The sequence below is a fragment of the Jaculus jaculus genome, chromosome 3, assembly GCF_020740685.1.
Source record: "Jaculus jaculus isolate mJacJac1 chromosome 3, mJacJac1.mat.Y.cur, whole genome shotgun sequence".
Classification (NCBI taxonomy): Eukaryota; Metazoa; Chordata; class Mammalia; order Rodentia; family Dipodidae; genus Jaculus; species Jaculus jaculus.
Window position 1 is genome coordinate 69,884,007 of NC_059104.1, and position 26,765 is coordinate 69,910,771.

At 39.2% G+C, this 26,765-nt stretch overlaps 2 protein-coding genes across 4 annotated transcripts in view; one reads left to right on the forward strand and one right to left on the reverse strand.

Annotated features, from left to right (window-relative positions):
- Positions 1-26,765, forward strand: part of Rb1 (RB transcriptional corepressor 1) — a 199,842-nt gene that overhangs the window by 116,702 nt on the left and 56,375 nt on the right. The gene's annotated exons all lie outside the window — the stretch shown is intronic.
- On the reverse strand, positions 1,956-25,491 carry Lpar6 (lysophosphatidic acid receptor 6). 3 transcript variants are annotated; one of them, XR_006636211.1, is made up of 3 exons: positions 24,709-25,491; positions 19,275-19,420; positions 1,956-2,093 (listed from the first exon to the last, which is right to left on the reverse strand). XR_006636211.1 is itself a non-coding variant. In XM_012950495.2 (1 exon), exon 1 carries the CDS (start codon positions 25,174-25,176, stop codon positions 23,950-23,952), a length of 1,227 nt encoding a protein of 408 aa, XP_012805949.2. In that variant the 5' UTR covers positions 25,177-25,491; the 3' UTR covers positions 23,788-23,949. The 3 variants fall into 3 exon arrangements, 1 of the variants encoding a protein (XP_012805949.2); XR_006636212.1 differs by lacking the exon at positions 1,956-2,093 and adding an exon at positions 5,393-5,529; XM_012950495.2 differs by lacking the exons at positions 1,956-2,093; positions 19,275-19,420 and having other exon boundaries at positions 23,788-25,491.

The window sequence follows — 26,765 nt, forward strand, 5'->3', positions numbered from 1 at the left end:
AACTTCCATAATTATAAAAAATATCCCATGGTAATTCCCTCCCTTCCCTTACTTGCCCCTTTGAAACTCCACTGTCCATAATATCCCCCCTCAATTACTCTCTTTTATTTTGATGTCATGATCTTTTCCTCCTATTATGGTCTCATGTAGGTAGTATCAGACACTGTGAGGTCCTGGATATCCAGGCCATTTTGTGTCTGAAGGAGCATACTATAAGGAGTCCTACCCTTCCATTGGCTCTTACATTCTTTCCACCACTTCTTCCACAATGGACCCTGAGCCTTGAAAGGTGTTATAGAGATGTTTTAGTGCTAAGCACTCCTCTGTCATATCTTCTCAGCACCGTGGTCTTCTGAGTTATCCCAAGGTCACACCATCTGAACAGAGAAGGTTCTCTAACCAAAAGTGAGAGTAGCATTAATATATGTGTATGAACATTAAGAGAAGTGCTTATTGGGCATTTTGGTGAACATAGTATATACATTTAGCCAGACAGCAGCAGATGTTACACCCCTAGGGGTCATGACTACCCCTGTTGTAGGTTTTCAGTATCAGGGATGTATTCCCTCCCATGGAGCAGACCTTCAGTCCAATTAGAGGGCAATTGGTTTCCCTCATAACAAATATGCAACTCTTGCACCCATTGGCTCATTTGGCCTGGCTGGCAAAATTTAAGGCTTTCAGGGTCCAGTGTTGAGTATCTCCACTGGTGATTTCTCTCTCCCATTGAACTGCATGCAGCATAGCTTCTTCCAGCTTTCTTGTCAGCTGGTCTACATGGAGGAGGTTTTCAGCTCAGCTCCAGCAGGATTTCTCAGTGACCTTGCAGCCCAAGTATGTGGAGTCTTCAGCAATAGTGTCTTACCATCTATTCCAGGTGGGAAACCAAGGGCCTCAGCAATGGCCTGTAATGTTTTGGAGGCATCAGGGACCTCCCTGGCCAACAACTCACTGTAAGGTATTCCATCCCTGGCACTGAAAATTTTCTGGTAACAATCTGTGGCTTCTAGATGCACCATTGTCCAAAAAAGTAGGCTCCCATATGACTTATTTATATCTTCTTAGATTATTATTAGTGTTCCCTCTACATTTCCTTTACTAGTCTCCTTCCCTGATCTAATTTAGGCCTTTTTACCACCTTTAATCTGTTCTTCTATTACATGTATACAATACCAATTCTTTTCTATAGTGAGTGGAATAGCTATAAACTGCCAGGCTCCCCCGGCAGGTAGTGCTGAGGAAGGACCAGGCCCACTGGCTCCTCCCAAGGGGTTGAGGAGGAGGGTGAGTGTCGACGGCCAGGAACACACCACTAAGCCGTGAGTCTCATCAAAGCAGGAACTCACTTTATTGTTACAGGCAGTTGCCTATATAGTGTTGAGAAGGAGGGTGGGGATTCTAGGATGGGGGGAGAGGTAAGGGCCAATAGTATCCTGTGACTTTTGAAATGATTGGTTCTAAGTGTGTGCGTTGGAATTCCAACTCCTATGTGGAAGTAACAGGTCAGAGGCCATTAGGCATCTTGCTGAGTCATAGCTGGCCAGAGGCAGATCGCCAAACTTTAGCTAGACTCAAGAAGTTCCACTAGGCCTTGCTTCCCGGCCTTTAAAGGCCCAACATCTCCCCCTTTTGTTTTGTAAGAGCATTAGTCACCATGGCCCTTGTCTTAGGTTGTCCACCTCTGGGGATCTTACCTGTCACTAGGTACCAGGTGTTTAGCTCACTAAGAACCTACTCCAGAGCCTGTCTTAGGTTGTCTCAGTCAGTCTGAGATCTTACCCATTATTGGTCACATGGAGGGCAGAGGAGGTGGCAGTGGGTCATCTGAGGAACTTAATTCCTGAGTTGCCAGCCTGTGATAATGTATCTCAACCTGATGGATTTTTATTGCCTCTAGCCGCTGGGGAATGAATTGTGTAATTTTGTTAATTACACAAGGCCTGACAGTGAGGAGAAGGAGGGGCCCAAGGAGAGGGAGAAGGTAAGGTAAGAAGCTACGTAGGCCCATCCACAGTGGGTTGTCCTGGAGGTCCCGCTGTCTCTTTTCCAGGTTTTCTTGAAGTCTTTTGATTTTGTCTTGAACAATTCCCGATCTATTGGCACAGAAACAGCATCCGTTAAAAGGAAGTCTTTTATGTGTTCCTCCCTGACATTCACAAGGTTTTCCCATCTGTTTGGCCAAGATAGCTCTGGCGTCATGTGGGTTTCCAAACCCTTCCTCACTGGGTGGAGTGAACATTGCCAGCATCAGGAAGAGTGGTAGCATCCACATCTCTAGTCTTTTCTGGGGAAAATACAGAGGAATAATCCTCAGGGGTGAAACACTCCCTGGAGGGGTGATTATCAGTGTCCCTTGTTAGGGTAAATATTTGAGGTCCCTTGCTTGTATCCAAATGGGTCTTTTTTCATCTTGAGGGAAGATGCATCCAAACCCTCTCCCTGCTGTGAGGAGTGGGTCTGGTCCTCTCCAGGCCCCAGTCAATGGGTCCCTCCATCTTACCCAGATAGAACTGTAGGTAACGGATGAGGACCAATGTTTTTGTAAAGGGGATAATTGTTTATCTTCTTTAGAAAAATTTAAAATATTTAAGGTAAAGCTGTGAGTACGAAGGATAGTTAGACATTGGTGTGAAAGGTCCTGGAGTGTGGAGGAATCTAGGCACCCAAGAATAATATCATCCCTGTAAATATAAAACAGGGTATTGGAGAGATTGATAAGAGAAGAGAAAATGGATGACAGGTAATATTGACAAATGGGTGGGCTATTAGCCATGCCCTGAGGTAAGACAGTCCACACAAATCTCCTATCTGGGCCACAAAAATTAATAGCGGGTACAGAGAATGTAAATTTTTCCATGTCTCCTGGATGGAGAGGGAAAGAGAAGAAGCAATCTTTAATGTCAATGATAGTAATATGGTATATATTGGGAACAGCTGGGATCCATGGGAGTCCCCTCTGGGGGGTTCCAAAGGGGACCATGTATTCATTGATCTTCCTTAAATCATGTACAATTCTCCAGGACCCATTAGGCTTTTTTATGACAAAGACAGGAGAGTTCCAGGGACTAGTGGAGGGACGGATATGTCCAGCCTCCAACTGTTGATCAATAAGTATGTGGAGTTGGTGTAACTTAGATGAAGGGAGAGGCCACTGCTCAACCCATATAGAATCCCCTGGTATCGCCTGGATTTTAAATGGGGGGTGTTGGGCAGTGGCCCTTAGAATTGGGGGTGTTCATTGGAGTACTTTTGTCTGAGTTGTAAGGGTCATCTCTATAATTGGGAAGGCATTCCCTCCCTTCCTCAAAGTGTTGTTGATATTCTTCTTCATTTAACACATCATTATAAAAGGCCTTATGGTCAGTAGTGATGAAAGCCTCAGCATCTCCAAGGATGTCTTGCCCCAGTAAGTTAGCAGTGAGCCCATTCTCCATGAGAGGGCAGACTTCTCCCCTGTCCCCACCTGGGTCAGTCCAAGGGAACCACGTGGCAGTCTCCCAGGAGGTGGATTGCCTGCCAACTCCCAGTAGGGGAGGGCTGGGCACAAGCTGCCAGGAAGGGGTCACTTCCTCCTTTGTCAGGACCACTCAGCCCACTCCAGTGTCGATGAGAACTTTGAATCTTTTATTGCCAATATTTAAAGTAATTTTGGGTCTAAAACCAGGGACCAGAGGGACAGTCCAATGTGCTTTGATGGTCTCTTTCCCCTTACTTAACGGGGCATTGGGGAGCCCCGGGAGGAGTTTAAAGGCTTTCCCTGTATGCCAAAGGGCAGCGGGTGTGAGGGGTGTTGGTCATTCCCCCAGAGGTCATCCCCTCCAAAGTTGGAGACTTTGTCTTGTTGGGGCACTCCTTTTTAAAATGGCCCTCATCCCCGTACCCGAAACATGTTGATATTTTAGGATTTAACTGTAATGTGCAGATCATAGTAGCCAAATCTCTGTTTATTTTCCTGAAGGGTGGCAGCTATGGCTCTAGCCTGATGGGAGATAGTGCCAACGTTCTTGGCAGCTACAATCCATCTACTCATGGAGTTGTCCTTGAGACCTGCACAGGCCAGGCGATGATCAGCCCTCATCCCTTCCCAGACCAACATTTTAGTAAACTGATCCCATAATGCCCCTGGGGGAAATTTTCTTTGGAGACTTTTTTCCACCCTATGTATAAATATAGCCAAGTCCTCAGATGGTTTTTGAGTAATATCCATAAGGAGGGGTTCAGAGGATCCCTCATCAAGCCTTTTCCATGCCGCCAATCCCAGTGCCCTGACCTGGTCCCTATACAGGTCACGATAGCCGCCTGTTGAGTGCCTGTAGCATATTGACCAGAGGTACCAGAGAGCATCCCAAAAGTTATTGGCACAGGGGGCTGTGGACTTTGGTTTTGTTCTGCCTGTGTATGACACTCATCTTTAAAAAAGGCACACCGCTTAATGTACAGGGGACCCGACAAGACAGCCCTAACTAGATTTCTCCAGCCTTGGGTTGTACAAGGTTGATGGACAAGTCCCTGTAACAGGGTCTCAGCCCAAGGAGAGTTGGGTCCATCCTCTGAGACCACCTTTTTAAACTCCTTAAGGTCCTGAGCTTCCCACAGATGCCAGGCAGCAGGGTGATTGCCTCCAGGATTTAGATTGACAGGAAATAAAAATGTAGCTTTATTTTCTGGTGGCTTGGTGGCTGAATATGAAGGAGGGGCCGAAGGGGTCCAGAAAGGATTAGTTGATGGACGGGGTGGGGGAGGTCCCCTGGAAAGCCAAGGAGCACTCCCAAAGGGATAAAGTGAGGGGTATAAGGATCCACCGTTTTCTGGGGTTTTTAAAGCTGTATCTCCAGGAGGAGTAGTCGGATAAGGCTGTATACTATCTTTTTCTTTTTCCTCTGTCTTTTGGTTTTGTTTGGTTGGCCTTGGAGGGAAGCAGCCCTTAAGGGCCGAGATCATAGGGAGGAGCCCCTAAGGGTGGTATCTGACCCTTTTCCACATGTGCCCAATGAACAAGGGCCTCACCCTGTCCCAAGTGTCCTAATCAAAGAGGTTTCCTTCTGGCAGCCATGGCGCCAGCTTAAGAAGGCAAACCCAGATCGGTCGAGCCTGGTTATCGGTCAAATCAAGCCCTCTACTCTTCAGGAGTGCCCTGTGAGATTCTAAGGCAGAATTGGATTTATTGGTAGACTGTCCTATATTATAAACTCGAGAGAGAAATGTCCATAAATTTAGGGCAATAGTAACCCACAGACACATGAGTACAACACAAACACAAGGACCCAAAAGATAGGCAAACATGCTATAGAATTAAGTTCAGATTTAGATCCATGACAGCCAGATGAGTCCGTGTCATTAGGGGACGGCTCAATGATACCAAACATGGTGCGGATGGGAGCAGGTCTCCCCAGCAGATTTGGAGCCCTCACGCAAATGAGGGGGTAATAACGTCTTGAGACTCCTCCAGGTCTCCCCACAAGATGTGTCCACTAGGGACGTATGACCCGTTCAGAAATACAAAAGCTGCAGATGCAGCTTGCCAACAAACTGAAAGGAAAGGAAAAAGAAAGAGAATGAAGAGATGTTGACAAGCAAGTACAGATTATAGAAGCAAAGTTTAGCACACTAAATATGAAGGCTGCCTCATAATTTATGAGGATACACTCACCCACACACGCACACCGATTGACCTCCTCAACGAGAATGCCTCACACGGAGCACCAGTCTGCCAGGTTCCTGCAGCCCCACGTTAGGCACCAGAGGACTAAGCTTCCCTGGCAGGTAGTGCTGAGGAAGGACTGGGCCCACTGGTTCTTCCCAAGGGGTTGAGGAGTAGGGTGAGTGTCAACAGCCTGGAACACACCACCAAGCCGGCAGTCTCGTCAAAGCAGGAACTCACTTTATTGTTACAACAGTTGCCTATATAGTGTTGAGAATGAGGGTGGACATTCTTGGATGGGGAGAGGTAAGGGCCAATAGTATCCTATGACTTTTGAAATGATTTGTTCTAAGCGCGCGTGAATTCCACCTCCTATGCAGAAGTAACAGGTCAGAGGCCATTAGGCATCTTGCTGAGTCATAGCTGGCCAGAGGCAGGTTGTCAAATTTTAGCTAGACTCAGGAAGTTCCACTAGGCCTTGCGTCCGGGCCTTGGAAGGCCCAAAAATAAACATGGTTGAGCAAGTATCAGTGAAATGAAGAATGGAGTCTTTAGAGTAAATGACCTTGCAAGGAATAGCTGGGTCAGCTTTTTCAGGAATTTTCATACTGATTTCTATAGTATTTGTACAAGTTTATAGTCCCACCAGCAGTTAATGGGTCCCTCTTTCCTTATATCTTTACCCCATTTATTATTATTTGAACTTTTTTTGTGGTTTTTTGAGGTAGGGTCTCACTGTAATGTAGGCTGACCTAGAATTCCCTATGTAGTCTCAGGGTGGCTGTGAACTTGGGCCAATCCTCCTATCTCTGTTTTCTGTGTGCTGGAATTAAAGGCATGTACCCCCATGCCTGGCATCATTTGCATATTCATGATTGCCATCCTGATTAGAGTTAGATGGAATCTCATATTTGTTTTAATTAGCATTTTTCAGGTGGCTAAGGATGTTGAACACTTCTTTGAGTACTGGCTATTTGTATATTTTCCTTTGAGAATTTTCTATTCAGTTATCTGCCCCATTTTTTGACTGGATTATTTCATTTCTTACTGCTTAGTTTTTTGAGTTATTTACAGAATCTAGATATTAGGCCTCTGTTGGTGGTATAGCTTGCAAAGATGTTCTGTCATTCTGTGGGTAGTCTATTGACTCCAATTTTGGTATGGCTGTCTGTACAATAGCTTTTTACTTTCATGAAATCCCACTGGATGAGTGGACTACTGCAGACTTTTTCAGGAAGTGTTTCCCCAGTTCTCCATTTTATTTTCTCCCAGTCATTTAAAATTTTCAAGTTTTATATTGAGGTCCTTCATCCATTTGGAGTTGATTTTTGTGGAGGGTGAGAGGAGTGGGTCTAGTTTCATTTTTCTACTTGTGGTTGTCCAATTTTGCCAACACCACTTGTTGAAAATGCTCTTTTTTTCTCCAGTGTACATTGTTTGCTCCTTTGTTAATGATAAGTGTCTGTAGTTAATTGAACTAGGAGCTGGGTCCTCATTCTGTTTCACTGATCTGTATGTCTGTCTTTTTGCCAGCACCATGCTGTTTTTACTACTTTGGCTTTGTGTGGTATAACTTGAAATTGGGTATGGTAATACCTCCAGAAGTGTTTCTTTTTTTGAGGATATGTTTGGATATCCAAGGCTTTCTGCAGTTCCATATTAATTTTGAGATTTATTTTTTCTATCTCTGAAAGTATGAAGTGAAGTATGAAGCTGGAATTTATATTGATATTGTATTGAGTCTGTATACTGCTTTTGGTGAAATGGCCATTTTTACAATATTAATTCTGCCTATTCATAAGCATGGCTGGTCTTTCCATTTTCTCTTCAATTTCTTCCTTGAGTGTTTTTTAAAATTTTCATTTATTTATTACCGTGGGGTGGGGGACAGAGAGAGAGAGAGAATGGGCGAACCAGAATCTCAAGCTACTGTAAAGGAACTCCCAACTCATGCACCACCATGTGCACCTGGCTTATGTGGATACTGGGAATCAAACCTGTGTCTTTAGGCCTCTGAGGCAAGCCCCTTAACTGACAAGCCATATCTCCAGCTCTCTTGAGTGTTTTTATGTTTTCATAGTACAGGTCATTCACTTCCTTGGTTAGTAATATTTCTATATACTTAATTTTATTGTGGCTATTGAAAATGGGACAGCCTCACTGATTTCTTTGTATATTTGCCTTTGGCATATAGGAAGGCTACTGATTTTTGTATGTTGATTTTGTATCCTGCCACTTAGCTGAAGGAATTTATTACCTTTAGAAGTTTTTTGGTAGAGTCTTTCGAGTCACTTATATCTAGGACCATGTCATCTGTAAATAGGATTAATTTGACTTCTTCCTTTCTGATTTGTATCTCTTTTATATCTTTTTTTATATCTTATTGCTTGGGCTGAGTTCTAGTACTATGTTGAAGGGCAGTGGTCATAGTGAGCATCCATGTCTTGTTCCCAGTCTTTTCTTTTTTCTTTTTCCTTGCCAAGGGGTGGTGATGTGGTGGTTTCTAATCTTAATGGAAACTCTTTAAGTCTTTCCCCATTTAGTATAATTTGGGATTTAAGTGCTTTGTGTAGAGCTTTTGTTATGTTGGGATATGATCATTCTGTCCCTAGTCTCTCCAGCATTTTGCTCATGAGGTGATGGCTGTACTTTGTCAGAAGCCTTCTCTGTATCTACTGAAATGATCATGTAGTTCTTGTATTTAACTTTTTATTTTTATTTGTGTGGTATATTATGTTTATTGATATCCATATATTGAACCATCCTTACATCCCTGGGATGAAACCTGCTTGATTGAGGTAAATAATGCTTTTGATGTGTTGTTGAATTTGGTTTGTGAGGGTTTTCTTCAGAATTTTTCTGTCTAGGTTCATCAGGCATATTGTTTTATAATTTTCTTGTGTGTCTGTCTGGTTTTGGTACTACAGTAATGTAGGCTTCATATAGGGAGTTTGGGAGAATTCCCTGTTTTCCAGTTGTGTAAATAACTTGAGAAAAAGTGGTTTCAGTTCATCAATGAAGGTTTGGTAGAAGTTGCCTGAGAATCTATCAGGTTCTGGACTTTTTTGGGGGAAAGTTTTTAATAATAGTTTTAATGTCATTGGATATAATAGGTTTGTTTAGGAAATTTATCTGCTCTGCATATAGTTTTGGTAGGCAGTATATGTCTAGGAATTCTTTCTTGCAGGTTATCCAATTTTATGGAGAGAAGTTTTGGAAATACTTCCCAATGATTCTTCCAAAAGTCACTGGTATCTATTGTACCCTCGCCATCTTCATTTACAATCTTGTTATTTGAGGCTTCTCTTTTCATAAAATCGGCCAGGAGCTTAGAAATCTTGTTTGTTTATTTATTTTTATTTTTATGTTTTGGTTTTTCATTCACTATGTTGTTTCAGAGTGGCGTCAAATGCATGGAAATCCTCCTACCTCTACCTCCCAAGTGCTGGGATTAGAGGCGTGCACCACCATGCCTGGCTTTGTAATTTTTTTTTAAAGAACCAGCTCTTCATTTCATTTATTTTTTACATTGGTTTCTTTCTTTCCAATTCATTAATTCCTGCTCTGATCTTAATTATTTATTTCTGGAACAAGGTTGGAGTGTTCTTGTTTTTCCAATGTCTTTAGGTACATGGTTAAGTTACTAATTTGAGATTTTTCTGTCTTTGTTATGAAGTTAATTAGTGCTATAAATATTACCCTTAGGACTACCTTCATTGTGTCCCATACATTTGGGTATATTGCATTGCCATTATCATTCAGTTCAAGAATATTTTCAATTTCCCTTTTGATTTCTTCCACTACCCATTCATTGTTTAATAGCATGTTGTTCAGTCTCTAGGAGCTGTTGTACTTTTCATTGTTTTTCTTATTGGTAACTTATTTCTAGCTTAACTAGAATTGTGAGGATGGAATTCTGAATGTTCAAGAAACAGATAAATATGTTATAAAACATTTATCTTGGTTTGTGTAGCTTCTCAATTTCTCCTGCAGAGTAAGGGACCCTTATCCCTCTGTTTAGTAAAATTTTAGACTTATTCTAAGGTAGTTGTTCTTAAGTCATCTGAACTCACAACAGTTAATTGTAAAATAGGACATCTTTTTGATATTTTTGTTTTCTAAGTGTTTATGACCTGATTTTTAAATTCTGAACCTTCACAGCTTAGTCACTGCAATAATTATATTTGTGGCCCTTGTATGTATGCTTTGGTAATTTGATTGTTTTTTACATGGTCTACTTTTTTGCCAGAAGTGACCAAATATTAGAAGTATTTGTTGTGTTTTTTGTTGTCTTCCTGTAAGTGTAAGATTAAAAGCCTGATAGGAAGTGTAGAATAGGTAGTAACTGGGTTTGCTTTCTACCTTTTCCAATTTTGGTGGGTATTATTGTTAAACTTTAATTTTTTTAAGACCTTTATATTAAAATACAGCAGATCAGCCAGGGCAAGGGGCATATACCTATAATCTCAGTAGTTGGATAGCAGAGGCAAGAAAATCTCAAGTATAGACCAGCCTTAGCTACACAATGAGAACATCTCAAAATCCCATGTACTGGGGATGTAGCTCAATGGTACAGAAGTTGTCTTATATGCTAAAGAACCCTGGTTGGTTCCCAACCTTGGCAAAACCAAAAAAAAAAAAAAAAAAAAAAAAAAAAAAAAAAAAAGATTATAGGACTTCCGGTTTAGATGGCGGCCTAGGCACCACACCAAAGCAGCCTAGGTGGGAAAAAGACCAAAAAAACTCAGCAAAATACACACTTTTACTAAAAAGTGAGTTGTATAGGAAATTGAAATGGCAGTGGAGAAGTGGAAGAGATCCAGAGCGTCCAGAGCCTGCACAGGCTGGCAAAAGTGGCCCCAGCAGGACCACAACCATGGTGGTGGTGGCAGCACCAGAAAGCTGCCAGGCTTGGCTTGAGCTGCAGAAAAAACCAGGTAAGGAGAGCTTCCACTCACACAGGAGCTCCCCGCAACTGAAGAAATGTGAAGGGAGAGTGGCAGTGAACAATGGAGGAGCAGATCAGAAGGTAGAAGGACACGTGAAACAGTGAGAGAACTAGAGCAGCTGCGGCTCCCTCCCCTCCCCCAGCGCCTGTGCCCAGCTCCTGCGGACAGAGCAGTGGTCCCGGGATCTGGCCACGTGAAATTGAGTGAACAGCGGGACCCAAGCAGGAGCAGAGTCTGGCAGCAACACCAGCGGCTGTGGCACCAGCAACAGAGGCCCCAACAGCGGCGGATCTAGTAGTGGCAGCACCGGCAGATCCAGCAGCAGCAGCTTCAAAGGCAGCAGCAACAGCTTCAGCGGCAACAGCGGTGGCTCCAGCAGTGGCAGCTATAGCAGCAGTGGATTCAGGAGCAGCAGCCTCAGCAGCAGCAGTGGACCCAGCAGTGGCAGCTTTAGCAGCAGCGGTGGCAGCTTCAGCAGCAGAAGTAGTGGTTCCAGCAGTGGGGGGTGCCATTACTTCAGGGCCACAGTAGCCAGGGTTGGTTTGCCCCACAGGAAAAGTGACTGCCAAGCTCCCGAAGTCAGAACAGCAACCCAATGACCCAGTGAGCAACTGACTGAGACCAAAATCATCCAACGTAACTGGAATTGCATCAGGGAAGGATGTCACTTGGTCACAAGCTGAATTGGATCCCTCAACAGACAAGAAATCTTAACCTCGTTAATAGAGGATCTGGTTGTTATAATAACTACTCTTGGATAAGTACTCAGTGCTGTTTTTATTGAATGTGTACAGTGTTTAGTTAAATTTTAGAATCTACCTGTATTTTATTACACTCAGCCTACTTGAATACATAGCGGGGAAACTCAACCCCTAAGAACACCTTTGTAGATACTCTGAGAGTCTTAAGAGCCACACCTAACACCTTAAGCTCCTACCCTGAAGATATATAACATCAAATCATTTGATACAGCTCAGAATACCCAGCGAGCTAGAAAATCCAAGCATTAACTTAACCCATGATGCAAAAGTATATACATTATAACACAAGAAACACTAAAAAGCAAGACAATAGAAATCCACCTAAAAGTATTAATGCATCAAAAATGACCTCCAGTGAGAACGAGTTAGAGGAAATGCCTGAGAAAGATTTCAAAAGAATGATTGTAAATATGTACAAAGAAGTCAAAGAACAAATCAAAGGAATGAAAGAGGAAATCAAAGGAATCAAAGAGGAAATCAAAGAAGACATAGGACATCAATTTAATGAAATAAAGAAGACAATACAAGACATAAATAAGGAAATAGAAATAATAAAGAAAAAACAGTCAGAATTACTAGCAATGAAGAACACAGTTAATGAAATAAAAAACTCTGTAGAAAACCTCACCAGTAGAATGGATGAAGGAGAGGACAGAATATCTAAGCTAGAAGACCAGGTGGCAGATCTAATACAGTCCAACAAAGAGAAAGACAAACTTATACAAAAATGAGTGGGAATTTCAAGATATTCCGGACACTATGAAAAGTTCAAATATAAGAATTCAGGGCATAGTAGAAGGAGAAGAATTCCACTCCAAAGACATAGTAGGCGTCTTCAACACAATCATAGAAGAAAACTTCCCCCAAATTGGGAAAGAGGTGCCAATGCAGATACAGGAAGCCTTTAGAACCCCAGCCAGACAAAACCTGGAAAGAACCTCTCCTCGCCATATCATAATCAAACTACAACACACACAAACCAAAGAAAAAATATTGAAAGCAGTTAGAGAGAAAAATGAAGTTACCTACAAAAGCAAGCCCATCAGGATCACAGCAGATTATTCAACACAAACTTTAAAAGCCAGAAGGGCTTGGAGTGATGTATTCCAAGTTGTGAAAGATAACAACTGTCAACCAAGGTTACTTTATCCTGCAAAGCTATCCATTCAAATAGACAGAGAAATAAAGACATTCCATGACAAAAGCAGGTTAAAGGCGTATTTGAAGACAAAACCAGCTCTACAGAAAATACTTGATAGAATCCTCCATACTGAAGAAAAGGAAAAGCACACATATAAGGAACCTGAAAAAAACAAGCAATACTCAAACACTAGTTAAACCAAGAGAGCAAAGGTAGAACCAGAACCACACACACAAAAAAGGTAAACATAAATGCACACCTTTCAATAATATCTCTTAATATCAACAGGCTCAATGCCCCAACCAAAAGTCATAGGTTTGCAGACTGGGTTAAAAAGCAGGATCCTACAATTTGTTGTCTCCAAGAAACTCACCTTTCTACAAAGGATAGACATCATAGGTGAAAGGTTGGAAAACGGTGTTTCAAGCAAATCGGCCTAGAAAACAAGGAGGGGTTGCTCTCCTAATATCTGACAAGGTAGACTTCAGTCCAACGTTAGTCAAGAAAGATAAGGAAGGTTACTTTATGTTGATTAAGGCCACACTCCAACAGGAGGCCATTACAATCCTAAACATATATGCACCTAACATGGGGACTCCCAAATTCACCATACAAACAATATAAAAATAAGGTCACAGATAACACCAAACACAGTGGTGGGACGTTAACACCCCACTCTCATCAATTGACAGGTCATCCATGGAAAAAATAGAGAGGCATCTGGACTAAATGAGGTCATAGAAGGAATGGACCTAACAGATATATACAGGACATTTCATCCAAAGGCTGCAGAATGTAAGTTCTTTTCAGCAGCACATGTAACATTCTGTAAAATAGACCATATATTAGGACACAAAGCAAATCTTAACAAATTCAGGAAAATTGAAATAATTCCTTGCATCGTATCTGACCACAATGGAATTAAACTACCAATCAGTAGCAAGAAAGGCTATAGAGCATACACAAAATCGTGGAAACTAAAGAATACACTACTAAATGATGAATGGGTCAATGCTGAAATCAAGAAGGAAATCAAAAAATTTATAGAGTCAAATGATAATGAGAACATAGCATATCAAAATCTAGGGGACACATTGAAGGCAGTTCTAAGAGGTACATTTATAGCCCTAAGTGCCTACATTAAGAAATTAGAAAGGTTGCAAGTAAATGACCTAATGATTCACCTAAAAGGCTTGGAAAAAGAAGAACAAGGCAAACCAAAAATCAGTAGACAGGAAGAAATCATAAAGATTAGGGCAGAAATTAATGAAATAGAAACAAAAAAAAGAAAATCCAAAGAGTTAATGAAACAAAGAGTTGGTTCTTTGACAGAATAAAGAAGATTGATATACCCTTAGCAAATCTGACCAAAACAGAGAGAGAAGAGACACAAATTAATGAAATCAGAGATGAAAAAGGTAACATCACAACAGATTCCAGAGAAATTCAAAAAATCATAGGGACATACTATAAAAGCATTTATTCCACAAAGTATGGAAATCTGAAAGAAATGGATGATTTCCTTGATTTATGTGACCTACCTAAATTAAATCAAGATGAGACTAATCACTTTAATAGACCTGTAGCAAACATGGAGATCTGAACATTTATCAATAATCTCCCAACTAAAAAAAGCCCAGATCTTTAGAGAAGCACTAACACCATTGCTTCTTAAGCTTTTCCAGGAAATAGAAAAAGAAGGAATTCTACCAAACTCCTTCTACGAAGCTAGCATTATCCTGATACCAAAACCAGGCAAAGATAGAACAAAAAAAGAAAATTACAGACCAATCTCCCTCATGAACTAGAGGCAAAAAATTCTCAACAAAATATTGGCAAACAGAATACAAGAGTATACCAAAAAGATCATTTACCCTGACCAAGTAGGCTTTATCCCAGAGATGCAGGGATGGCTCAACATACGCAAATCTATAAACGTAATACATTACATAAACGGGTTGAAGGACAAAAATCACATGATCATCTCATTAGATGCAGAGAAAGCATTTGACAAAATCCAACATCCCTTCATGATAAAAGTCCTACAGAGACTGGGAATAGAAGGAACATATCTCAATATAATAAAGGCTATTTATGACAAGCCTACAGCCAACATATTACTAAATGGGGAAAAACTGGAAGCTTTTCCACTAAAATCAGGAACAAGACAAGGGTGTCCACTGTCCCCACTTCTATTTAATATAGTTTTGGAAGTCTTAGCCATAGCAATAAGGCAAGAGACACACATAAAAGGGATACAAATTGGAAAGGAAGAGATCAAGTTATCATTATTTGTAGATGATATGATTCTATATATAAAGGACCCTAAAGACTCTGCTAGCAAACTGTTAGAGCTGATCAAAACCTACAGCTATGTAGGAGGATACAAAATGAATACACAGAAATCAGTAGCCTTCCTATATGCTAACAACAAACACACAGAGGATGAAATCAGAGAATCAATCCCATTCACAATTGCATCAAAAAAATAAAGTACCTTTGAATAAACCTAAGGAAGGAAGTAAAGAATCCCGACAAGGAGAACTTTAAAACATTGAAGCGAGAAATTGCAGAAGACACTAGAAAGTGGAGAAATATCCCTTGTTCCTGGATTGGAAGAATCAATATTGTGAAAATAGCAAACTTACCAAAAGCAATCTACACATTTAATGCAGTCCCTATCAAATTCCTAAGGCATTCTTCATGGAAATAGAAAACACAATCCAAAAATTCTTTTGGAATCACAAAAATACTAGAATATCTAAAATAATACTGAGCAACAAAAATAAGGCTGGTGTTATCACCATACTTAATTTTAACCTATATTACAGAGGCCATAGTAATAAAAACAGCATTGTCCTGTTACGAAAACAGACATGTAGATCAGTGGAACAGATTACAGGACCCAAATGTAAGTCCAGTTTGCTATAGCCACCTGATATTTGATAAAAATGCCAAAAACACTCATTGGAGAAAAGACAGCCTCTTTAGCAAATGGTGTTGGGAGAACTGGATATATATCTGTAGAAGAATGAAAATAGATTTTTCTCTCTCTCCATGCACAAGAATTAAGTCCAAATGGATTAAAGACCTTAACATCAGACCTGAATCTCTGAAACTGCTAGAGGAAAAATTAGGGGAAACCCTTCAACCTATTGGTCTTGGCGAAGACTTTCTGAATACACCCCCAATTGCTCAGGCAATAAAACCACAGATTAATCACTGGGACCTCATGAAATTACAAAGATTTTGCACTGCAAAGGACACAGTGAGAAAAGCAAAGAGGCAATCTACAGGATGGGAAAAAATCTTTGCCAGCTATATATCTGATAGAGGATTAATATCTAGGATATACAAAGAACTCAAAAAGGTATATAATAAGGAATCAAACAAGCTAATCAAAAAATGGGCTATGAACTAAATAGAGCATTCTCAAAGGGAGAAATATGAATGGCATATAAGCATCTAAAAAAATGTTCTACATCACTAGTCATCAGAGAAATGCAGATTAAAACTATATTGAGATTCCATCTCACTCCTGTCTGATTGGCTACCATCATGAAAACAAATGATTATAAATATTGGCGGGGATGTGGATAAAGAGGAACCCTTCTATACTGCTGGTGGGAATGCAGTCTGGTCCAGCATTTGTGGAAATCAGTGTGGAGGTTCCTAAAACAGCTAAAGATCGATCTTCCATATGTCCCAGGTATAGCACTCCTAGGCATATATCCTAAGGACTCATTTCATTTCCTTAGAAGTAAGTGCTCAACCATGATTATTGCTGCTCAATTTATAGTAGCTGGGAAATGGAACCAGCCTAGATGTCCCTCAACCAATGAGTGGATAATGAAGATGTGGCACATTTATACAATGGAATTCTACTCAGCGGTAAAGAAAAATGAAGTTAATGAAATTTGCAGAAAAATGGATGGATCTGGAAAGGATTATACTAAGTGAGGTAACCCAGGCTCAGAAAGCCAAGTGCCACATGTTCTCCCTCATATGTGGATCCTAGGTACAGATGATTGGACTTCTGTGTGAGAATGAAAATACTTAGTAGCAGAGGCCAGTATGTTAAAATGATATATAAAGTGAAGAGAAAGGAAGGGAGGAGGCTACTTTATAGGTTGATATTGTATATATGTAAGTACAATGATTGAGATGGGGAGGTAATATGATGGAGAATGGAATTTCAAAGAGGAAAGTGTGGGGCAGGGGGGAGGAAGGGTGTTACCATGGGATATTTTTTATAATTTTGGAAAATGTTAATAAAATATTTGAAAAGATAAAAAGATTATATATTAACATAAGTTATATAATCTCTTTCTTTATTATGCTCCAAGAAAACTCACATAAATCAGTATTTTTTTCCAATTTTGGAGTTACAACACCTAGTCATTTTTATTATACTGTTTATATTATTTTAAGATAATTTGTGTAAATTTTCATTTGCATATTACGTAATTCTAATTTTTAAGTTAAGTATTGTTACTTAGGTTTTCTTATTCTGAGTATTGAAATAAGAAAAGTAAAATCACAACATGACAATAATATATGTCACAAATAAACATGAACATAAGAATACTTAGATTCTATTTGTTCTTGAAAGTATATTTCTCATTATCTTTCTGAGTATTGAACAATTTTAATACTTTTAGACTGCTACCAAATTTATTTGATCCAATATATTTAACAGGCTACTCTGAAAATAAACTTTTGCATGCTAAGTTCAGATGAGGGATGAATGACCTGAGGGATGGACACCGGTAAATTTTGTTGTAACAATTTAAATTTGTGTCCTGAATTTTGTAATTATTTCTCTAGGACAATGCTACAGTGTCTTGAAGAGAAACTATATATGTTGTTTTCTTCTTTTGACATGTGCCTGTGCTCTTTCTTCTCTTGTACCTAAAATCTTATAGAATTATATGTATTTACCTCTGTTTCTATTATGAAGTCTTAGACAATAAAGTATAGCAGTTTTTGCCCAACAATTCTGAGGCCAGTTATTTGGTCCATGAGTAAAAGTTACATGTGCAATATGAGTCAAGGTGCTTAATTTTAGAGCTGTCTTTAGTAGTTATTTTTATTTAAATGAACTACTTCTTCTATGTACCAATTATTCTTTTTTTTTTTCTGAAAGCCTAAATTTTTGTCCATTGTGGACATTTTATACTCATGTAATTCAATAAAGTTCATAGTTTTTAAAATAAAAAATGTTAATGTGAGTCTTTATGTCTATTGTAATATGAACTAACAATAATTGGCAAACTTAGTTGGGAAAATATACTTTAGTTAAAGTTGATTCTTTTGTTTTGATGAAAACTTTCTCCCTTTTTTTAGCTTTAGGAAAAAAATTTTAAATAGTATGACTATATTGCACAGTTACTCTTTTCTTTTTCCTTCCCCTTCTTCTTCCTTTTCCTTTTCTTCTTTTCTCTTTCCCTTTCCCTCCTCTTCTTCTTTCCCTTTATATGGCATGCCTGAGTACTGATACAGTCTGGTAAAAAGACAGAGTTAAGATAATGAAAGAATTATAAAAGCTTCCAAAGTTATTTGTGTTGGGGGGATACAAGTTAGCATTGTGGTTCTCATTATGAGCACTGCATATTTTTATTTATTTATTTGTGAGAGAGAAAGATAGATGACCAAGAAATATAGATAGGAGGGAGGGAAGGAACTGAGCACAGGAGGGCCAATTTTCATTGCAAATAAAAGTTCAGAATCATGTGTCACTTTGTGTATCTGGCTTTAAGTGGGTACTGGAGTAATGAACCTAGGAAAGCAAATTTTGTACCACTGACCCGTCTCCTCAGCCCAATTTTGGGTATTTGATAACATAATTTTTTAAAATGTGATTTACATTGTAAAACAGAACAAAAGTACTTTTTGAATATATAGGGACTCAGTATGTTTGTCTCTTGATTGCCTGTATTGAAATGAAAGTGCTAGTGAATACACTTAAAAAAATTAAAAAGCAACCCAAGAAAGGAGAAATCCTAGCATCTAAGAAAGCATGAAACTACTGGTACAGGCATCCTAAGTACTACCCAGGCAACATAGTAAGACCTGTATAAATACCATGTATGTGACTGAAGAAGGCTATTCAGAGAGGAGCGATTCAGATGGACTGAGAGGGCTATTCAGATGGAGCATAAACAGTAACATGTGTTGTACTTAATGTCCAGAGTAAAGAAAATGAAGTATTGGATTAGACTGAAAGTGAATGTCTTATTTGGGAAGCAGAAAACAAACAAGTATAAAATACAAGTAGGTCATGGCCACATTTTAAAAAAATTTTTAAAAAGTGGCCTTTACCTTTCCTCATCAATGAAGAATCTTGACAGTTTTTAAAGTGGACATTAAATGACAGGTGTAAAGTAGTGACTTAATAGAGGAATCTGGTTAATCTGTCCTATGGGGTGAAGGGAAGAAAGTTAGCAGCAAGCTGGTTGAGAGGTAATTACAGTCTTCAGAACATAGCATGGACATAGTGTTGACAGTGGATTTTAAGAAGAGGGAATGGATGAAAGGCCAAAGTGATGGAATGAGAATCATAGGTCATAGACTATGGAATGAGCTTTATATCTTACTTAGATCAAAGCTAAAGATGAAGAGGTCAATGTGTGAGATTAAATGACTTAACTACTTATACTACCTGTAGGAGAGTCCTGGAAAGGACTTGTCTTCTTTTTTTTTTTTAATCGAGAATTTTAATATATGGACATAGTATAATTTGATCATAATACCCTCCTATTATCCTCTTTGTCTTTACCCACCTTCCATTCCACTGAACTTCATCTTCTTTCCAAGTATTCCTTCTTCTGTTTTGATGTCTTCTTTTTTCTTTTTGCCTCCTCCATCATCTGTCTCAGAAGTTGGTGGGCTCAGAAATGTGCAGGTCTTGTAGAGGTCGCAGTATCCGCTGTGGGATCATAAATATACCAGTCACTTCATTTCAGAAGGATAGTGTCCCCACCCTTTGGCTCTTACCTTCTTTCTGCTCCCTAAGCCTTGGAGGGCATGTTAGAATGACTCTTATAGCATTAAGGTCTCAAAAGTCTCTTGTTTTTAGCACTTTAATGAGACTTAAGTCTCCTCAACCTCCAGAGCCATCTCTAAAAAGGAACTTCTCTGGAGACATGTTACTCTTAACAGGATTTTGAGGTGTGCTTGTTTAACAGGTAATTAATAAGATTAGTCATGTACTAGGTACTAATATTATTGACGAGCTTGGTGTTTTTTCTTTGTTTTATTTTTTTATCTCTCTCTATAATCTTCCTTAGTTTTAGTCTTTTGACTATGGAATATACAGCCCCCGGGCCTACCAACTGTTATTGTAAATAATGTTTTATTAGAGCATATCCACCTTACTGATTGTTACAGTTGTGATAGGACTGTGTAGCCTGTGGGTCTAAAATATTAGCTAGAGATGTTTTCTCATAATTAATTTCTTATTCTTTAATTATCTGTCCTGTTAGTTTTCATTTATGAAACAATCAGACAGTAAATTCATATTATAAAATAGAGGTTCAAAACTTAGTAATCTTAGGAGTTGTGTGTTGATGTCTGTAAAATATTGTAAGTTATTAAGTAATTATCAACTTAAATGTGTTCTACAGCCATGTAATCCAGACTGATCCTTATGAATCTGAAACTTGCCCCCTGTGAAAGGCAGTTGTAGAGTGGTTATACTCTCAGGCTAGTTTAGAAAGAGCTTTCAAAAGCAGGATTACTTTGAGATTTCAGCCACAGCTAAACATAAAATTCACTTACCGCTAAGAATACTAGGTCACATCTTCCTTCATTTGTGTCATCTGGAAATGGGGTAACATGCAAACATTTAAAAAGTCTGAGTGCTGGTAAAGATCCTTCTAGGCATTAGTAATTTAATATACTGACTGACGAAAGAAAAAGTTCATCAGGGCACAAAATTGCAAGACTTTAGTTTTAGACTTATTACTATCATTCCTAAATCAGATGTTTCTTAGTTGAGATCTTAAACTTTGCTCCATTTTTTTATTTCTCACCTGAGTAGCAAATTTCTTGAAAGACCAAGATTAATAATTAAAATTTACATTTTCAGTTTACTTTCAGTATTTGAATGTAAATATTAAGGGTTGCTGATAGCTCTGTAATATTTCCTTTATTTTTCTGTACAGCACATATATTTTATAAGCCAGTTATGTAATCAGTGTTTTCTCAAAAAAAGTTACTTCTAAGCTTATTTCTAAGAGTACTGTTCAGGTGTTGAAAAAAGTTTCAAGTATTACTGTTTCTTTGAATGAAAGCAATATGAGAAAATTGGAATTGGTTACATCATGTACTCTTTCATGAAGGTGGAGGTGGTACTATCCTTTTAAGGTAATAAAAAGTAAAATCCTTAATGTTTTAATATTAATACAGGCTTTCTTACCAAAGGAAAATTTTTGAAATAAATAACACTAATAAATAACTTTTAATTTTCTTCTGATACTTTTTGTTCATAGAGGTAAGATTTACTCAGTATTTGAAGGTTATTTTTGGGTGCTGGTAGTATTAGGAATCAAACCCAGGCCCTTGCTAGGTAGACATTTTAACACTGAGCTATATCCTTTGCCCTTAGTATTTGAACTTATAATTTTTATTAGATATGGATATATTTAGTATGTAAAGAACACATGTTAGCACCACCCCTTCCCGCCTCCCTGTCCCTTTTCTGAAGAGGCCTTCCTCATCAGGGATGCAGGTCCACCCCATGGGGATTGTGGGTCATGCATTATGGGGGGAGAGAGGCAATGTCTCTGTGCAAATTGTCCCAACTTGTAGCTCTAACAATCTTTCCACTCCCTCTTCCATAAAATTCCCTGAGCCATGTTGGGTGCATTTTAAGTCTACTTCAGTGATGGGCACTTAGGAGTCTCTGGATCTCTGGTTTGGTAGGTGTTGAGTGTCCTTAGTGTCTATCTCCTTCACCCTTGTGCTGATGTCAGATTCACTGGTTTCATCTGGGGCCAGGGTGGAATGTACTGACTTATTTATCTCCTTAGGACTAGCTCCTATCTGAAAAAGTGAAACAGAGTCTCCAACAAAGACTGAAGTCAACACCCTTTAAATGGGATAACCATTATTAATTTAGAGAGAATTTAAAGGATGTAGACCCTCTTATAGCCCAAGATTAGTGGGAGCTTGATGATGGAAAGCAGAATCATTATCTGGATATGATTCTGACTTGTTTCCCAGTATTTGAACTTGTAGATGAGAAAACTAAGACTTGCTATCTGCTTTGGATTGTTTATGAAGATTCTTCTAAATTGTGTGATGCATGTGTCCTGTTCACAAGAGAGCAATAAGAGCTCTTCTGAGCCTAGTGCTGTCAACCTTCTGAAAACTATTTTCCTAGTAATTTAAAGTAATATTCTTGCTTTGTGATCTAGCTGGAGTTTTACTTTTAAAAGAAATATTTATTTTCTCATTTGTTTGAGAAAGTAGAAAGAGAAAGAGAAAATGGGTGTTCCAAGGCCTCCTGCCACTGCAGACTAACTCCAGACACATGTGCCACTTTGTGCATCTGGTTTTATGTGGGTTCTGGGAAGTAAAACCTGAGCCTGGACCTTTGCAAGCAAGCACCTTTAACCAGAACACCATATCTTATAGCCCCATACTCATGTTTTTTGTTTGTTTGTTTTGTTCTGTTTTATGAGGCAGGGTCTCACTAGCTCAGGCTGACCTGGAATTCACTATGTAGTTTCAGTGTGGCCTTGAACTCATGATGATCCTCCTATTTTCACCTCCTGAGTGCTGGGATTAAAGCCACCAGGCCTGGCTCTCATGTATTTTTAAGCAGGGAATGTCCTGAGAAATCTCATTCTTAGTAGAACTATGCACCATTGTCTTCTTGATCAGTACTGTGAGTTGCTAAATGTACTCTTTTCTGACATATGACTAAATACAGGAAACTTTATATGGTTTTGTTTATTTATTTTTTTTTTTTCCTTCTGGTGCTGAGGACTAAACCCAGGGCTTTGCACTTGCTAGGCAAAGTGCCCATCCACTGTGCTAAATCCCCAACTTCTACACCATGTGTAGATATAATGTGTGCATGTATTCATACATAATACATACACCTGTCTTGGGATATGCTTAATTTCTTTGCTAGTTTGTTGTTAAGAATGTGTTTTCCTTTAGTTTTACTTTTAGGAAACCATGAGTCTCTAAATGAAAATCTCCATCATTTATTTTATTGCAAAGAAATTTACCTAACTTAGTAAATATTATGATTGCAGCCAAACCCAAAGAACAATAAAAATGAAATTTAAATCTTAAAAATTATGTCCAAATGCTATTTAAGACTTGAAGGATTAAGTGGGGGAAAGAAAGTATAGTCTGAATGCTGATTTCAATTACATGTGCTTTTTCTCAGAAAACTGCTTAAGTTTGAAGAGAGGATATATTGACAAATAAAATTTTTCATGTAGTTGGTACTTTTCTAAATCTAGCTCAAAGCCACATCTTGTTTTGTGAAACAAAATATAATTGTGTTTAGTTATTTGGTCTTTTAGGCCTCTTGCTTTCTATGTAACTGTGACCTTCCTTAATAATTTTGGTAGGTTAACATAGTTTGCTCACTTGAAATAATTTTTTCAACTATTTAATATTTTACCTAAAATGTTCAGGAGAGGGAAGGTAAAAATATTTCAGCTATGTATCACTTTCTAAATACAAAGCACTACATTTCACTGGCCTTGTCATTGGGTTTTGAACCTAACATACTCAGTATTCAAATTCTTTGTTCCACTTTAAAAATATACTGATGGTAATATTTTACTTTAAAATAACTTACTTAAGCAAAATATTATTAGTTTAATTCTTAATTTTTATAGCATATACCATTTTGAAATTTGTTGTTGTATTCAAAAAATAAATCAGAATAGTAATTTGAAAATATATATTCAGCATTCACTTTTTTTTAAGTGAATTACCCTACAAAGACTAAACCCTTAAGTAATATAATACTCAAAAGTTCAAGATCTTCAAACAGTGTTAGCATGTCATTATTACACAGACTACATTTAGGGCTATTTGGTGTAAATACTTAAAAATAATTGACTTAAATTATTCTGTTTACAGCTTAAGAAAGATGATTAATGGTTTTAACTTAAAATGAAATAGAAGCAAAATATGTTTAGTGAAATATAACTTAAACCCTCTAGTGTGAACTAAGTTAAAAACTTAATTGCTTTTAGATTTCAAATTACCACTTTTTTAATGAAGAACACGATACGGTTCACGAATATAAAATGGAATGCATACAAGGGTAGAATATATTTTAATGTTTAACACATTGAATTCAAATCTTTAAAAACATCAAAATGTCCATGTGTTTTCTTTTTGAGGTGAATAGTTTTTCCAGTAGGACACATCATAGTTGAAGGAACTTGGAGGTGTTGTCCCAGTGGTTTTAGTTCAGGCAGCTTATATTGTAGATTCACTGTCAAATATCTTGCTTTTTAAGGTCTGAAGGTTATGCTGAATAAAATTCTCTGAGCCCTGAACTTCAGAGAATCTGGAGTCACTCCTTCTAACAGACCAGTTTTTCAATTTGATTGAGTTCTGAATTGTGTCTGAAGTAAAGTAGTAAACTATGGGGTCAAAGCAACAGTTGGAAACAGCAATGCAGAGAGTGATGGGGTACATTGTCCTTACTACTGCCACTGCAGAACAGTTGACAAATGTTTGTGTTCTCATAAGAGAATACAAAATCAGATTGACATTGTAAGGCACAAAACAAAAGCAGAATATGACCAAATGTACAAAAATCATTTTTAAAATCTTAGTTTTGTTTATTTTGCTTCTACTTAATGTAACAGGTTTATTTAAGGTTCTTAGCACCAAACTAGAACAAGTTACATTCAAAATTAGAGGAATAAAAAAACCCACTATTTCGATGAAAATTACAATCCTAGAGAGATAGGTTTTCCATGTGGCTGCTGGGAAGTTCTCAAAGCAGGCTTCTGAGGTACTGTTACCCTGAGAGTGGGTGGATTGAAAAAATACTGCGGGTGCACTTCCTCCCATCACCGTGAACCATACAGCAATGCAAACAATCTTTGCATTTCGTTTGGTTCTTAGAGTCTTGGATTTAAATGGGTAGACGATTGCCAGAAACCGATCTACACTAATACAGGTCAAGAACAGAATGCTCCCATACATGTTGGTATAAAACAGCATTACCGAAATCTTACAGAGCAAATCTCCAAATGGCCAATTCCGCGTCGCAAAGTAGAAAATCCGGAAAGGTAAAGTAAAAACGAAAAGCAAGTCTGACATGGCCAGATTAACCATGTATGTCGTGGTCTCGTTGCGCACTTTGAGGGCGCAGAAGAAGATGTATATGGCCACGCAGTTGGCGATGAGGCCGAGCACGAACACCGTGCTGAACACGCACCCGTACAGCGAGTACTTGAAGGAGTCGTCGTGGGCGCACAGCGAGCCGTTGCCCGCCATCGCCGTCGCCAGCGCCGCGGCGGCCTTTGTCTGCGCCTCGGCCCGCCCGGCCCGGCAGCCAGTTCCTGCCAGGGGCTCCTCTCGCAGCTTCTGCCGACCTTTCCTGCTCCCAGATCTCCAAAGGAAACATGAAACTTGGTGCTTAAAAGTTCCCAGCAGGCTCAACAGGAGAAGCTCGCATTTTCTCGTGGGCATAAACCCGAGCGCGCCGGCTCTGGCTCCCTCCAATTCACCTCAGACGCGCAAGAGGGAGAGCCTGGGCCAGCCGGACACCGGCGGGGCGCTGGCGAAGCAGGATTCCGGGTCACGAAGCAGCTACCCAGCGAGGTCTGTATGGCCCGGGACGACTAAGGAGCAGTCTTACTGTGCTCTCGGTGTCTTTCTGGACCGAAACATCCCGGGTCCGTCCGGGCCTGGTCCTTCTTTAAACGAGGCGCGTTCCTGCCTGTCTTTACTGCGTTCTGAGGTTCCAGGCGGCGGCGAGCGGAAGCTTTTTAACTTCACCGCGAGCGCTCCCGCCGCTCCTGCTGGGTGGGCGCCCCCGCGCGGGCTGAAGAGCGAGCGCTCGGCCGGCCGGGCCGGGAGGGGCGGGGCGCGGGCGGCTCCGCCGTGACGTCACAGCTTTCTGCCGGGCTTGTGGGTTTATGGGCGGGCGTCTGGGGCAGCTACTCTTTGCGAAAATGCCTTCTGGGATTCCCGCGACCTCCAGGAGTTGATTTTGTTTGGGTTGGTTAGTGATCATTAAGAGACAAAAAGATAAGTAGTCTTTTTTAAAAATTTGATTATCTAGTGTCTGGGATATTTAGTGTCTGGGTTATACTTTTAAGGAATTAAAGTGCATCTAGTGTCTATAAATTGAAATTGCTAGAGATATTAATTATTATTTTTATTCATTTTTAAAGAACTGTTTAATGACTGAAGCAAGACATTTTATTGAGACTGGCTGTCACTCTTGGTTTCTGTCATTTTCAAATTTTTAATATTCTTATGATTGTGAGTAGCTTTAATCCTGAGTCTCTCCAGGTTATTTTTCTTTCCTTTGAAAGTAAATTAATATTTTAGATGCATGTTACTCCTTTCATCAAAGAATGCATTTAAAAATATTATTTTTTTCTGGGAATATAGCACAAGGTAAGAGCATGTTCTTTTAGTATGTGAGTCCTGGGTTCAACTGCCAGCAACCAACCAATTATTTTTCTCCTTTAGTGTGCTTTTAATCTCATTTTACCCCTGACAAGCACAAATGAAAATGCATTTTTTTTTTTTTTGTTTTGTTTTCTAAGGTAGGGTCTCACTCTAGGTCAGGCTAACCTGGAATTCACTATGTAGTCTCAGGGTAGCCTCGAACTCATGGCGATCCTCCTACCTCTGCCTCCCGAGTGCTGGGATTAAAGGCGTGCGCCACCACGCCCAGCTGAAAATGCATTTTTTAAAAGTATCCTCCCCTAAAAAATTGAATCAAATAACTTTTGGAGAGTTCTGGTAAATTTTAGTTTCATAATTTTATTTTCCATACATCTTCCATTAACCCTCTTTGTGTGACATTAATTGTATGTTGGGATTCACTTCAGATTGTATTTTCTTCTCTAAATTTGGTTCAGCTTGAACTGAACCTTTGGTGAATCAAGTAAGGCCCTTAAAAGAACTTTCCTTCATAAATTACTCAATTTAAAAATAAATATTATAGTAGCATGTTTAATACTATTCTGTACCTTTTAAATTTGAAGTACTATAATCCTCAACAACTTTGTAATTTTTTTTTTTTTTTTTGTGGTACCTAGGGG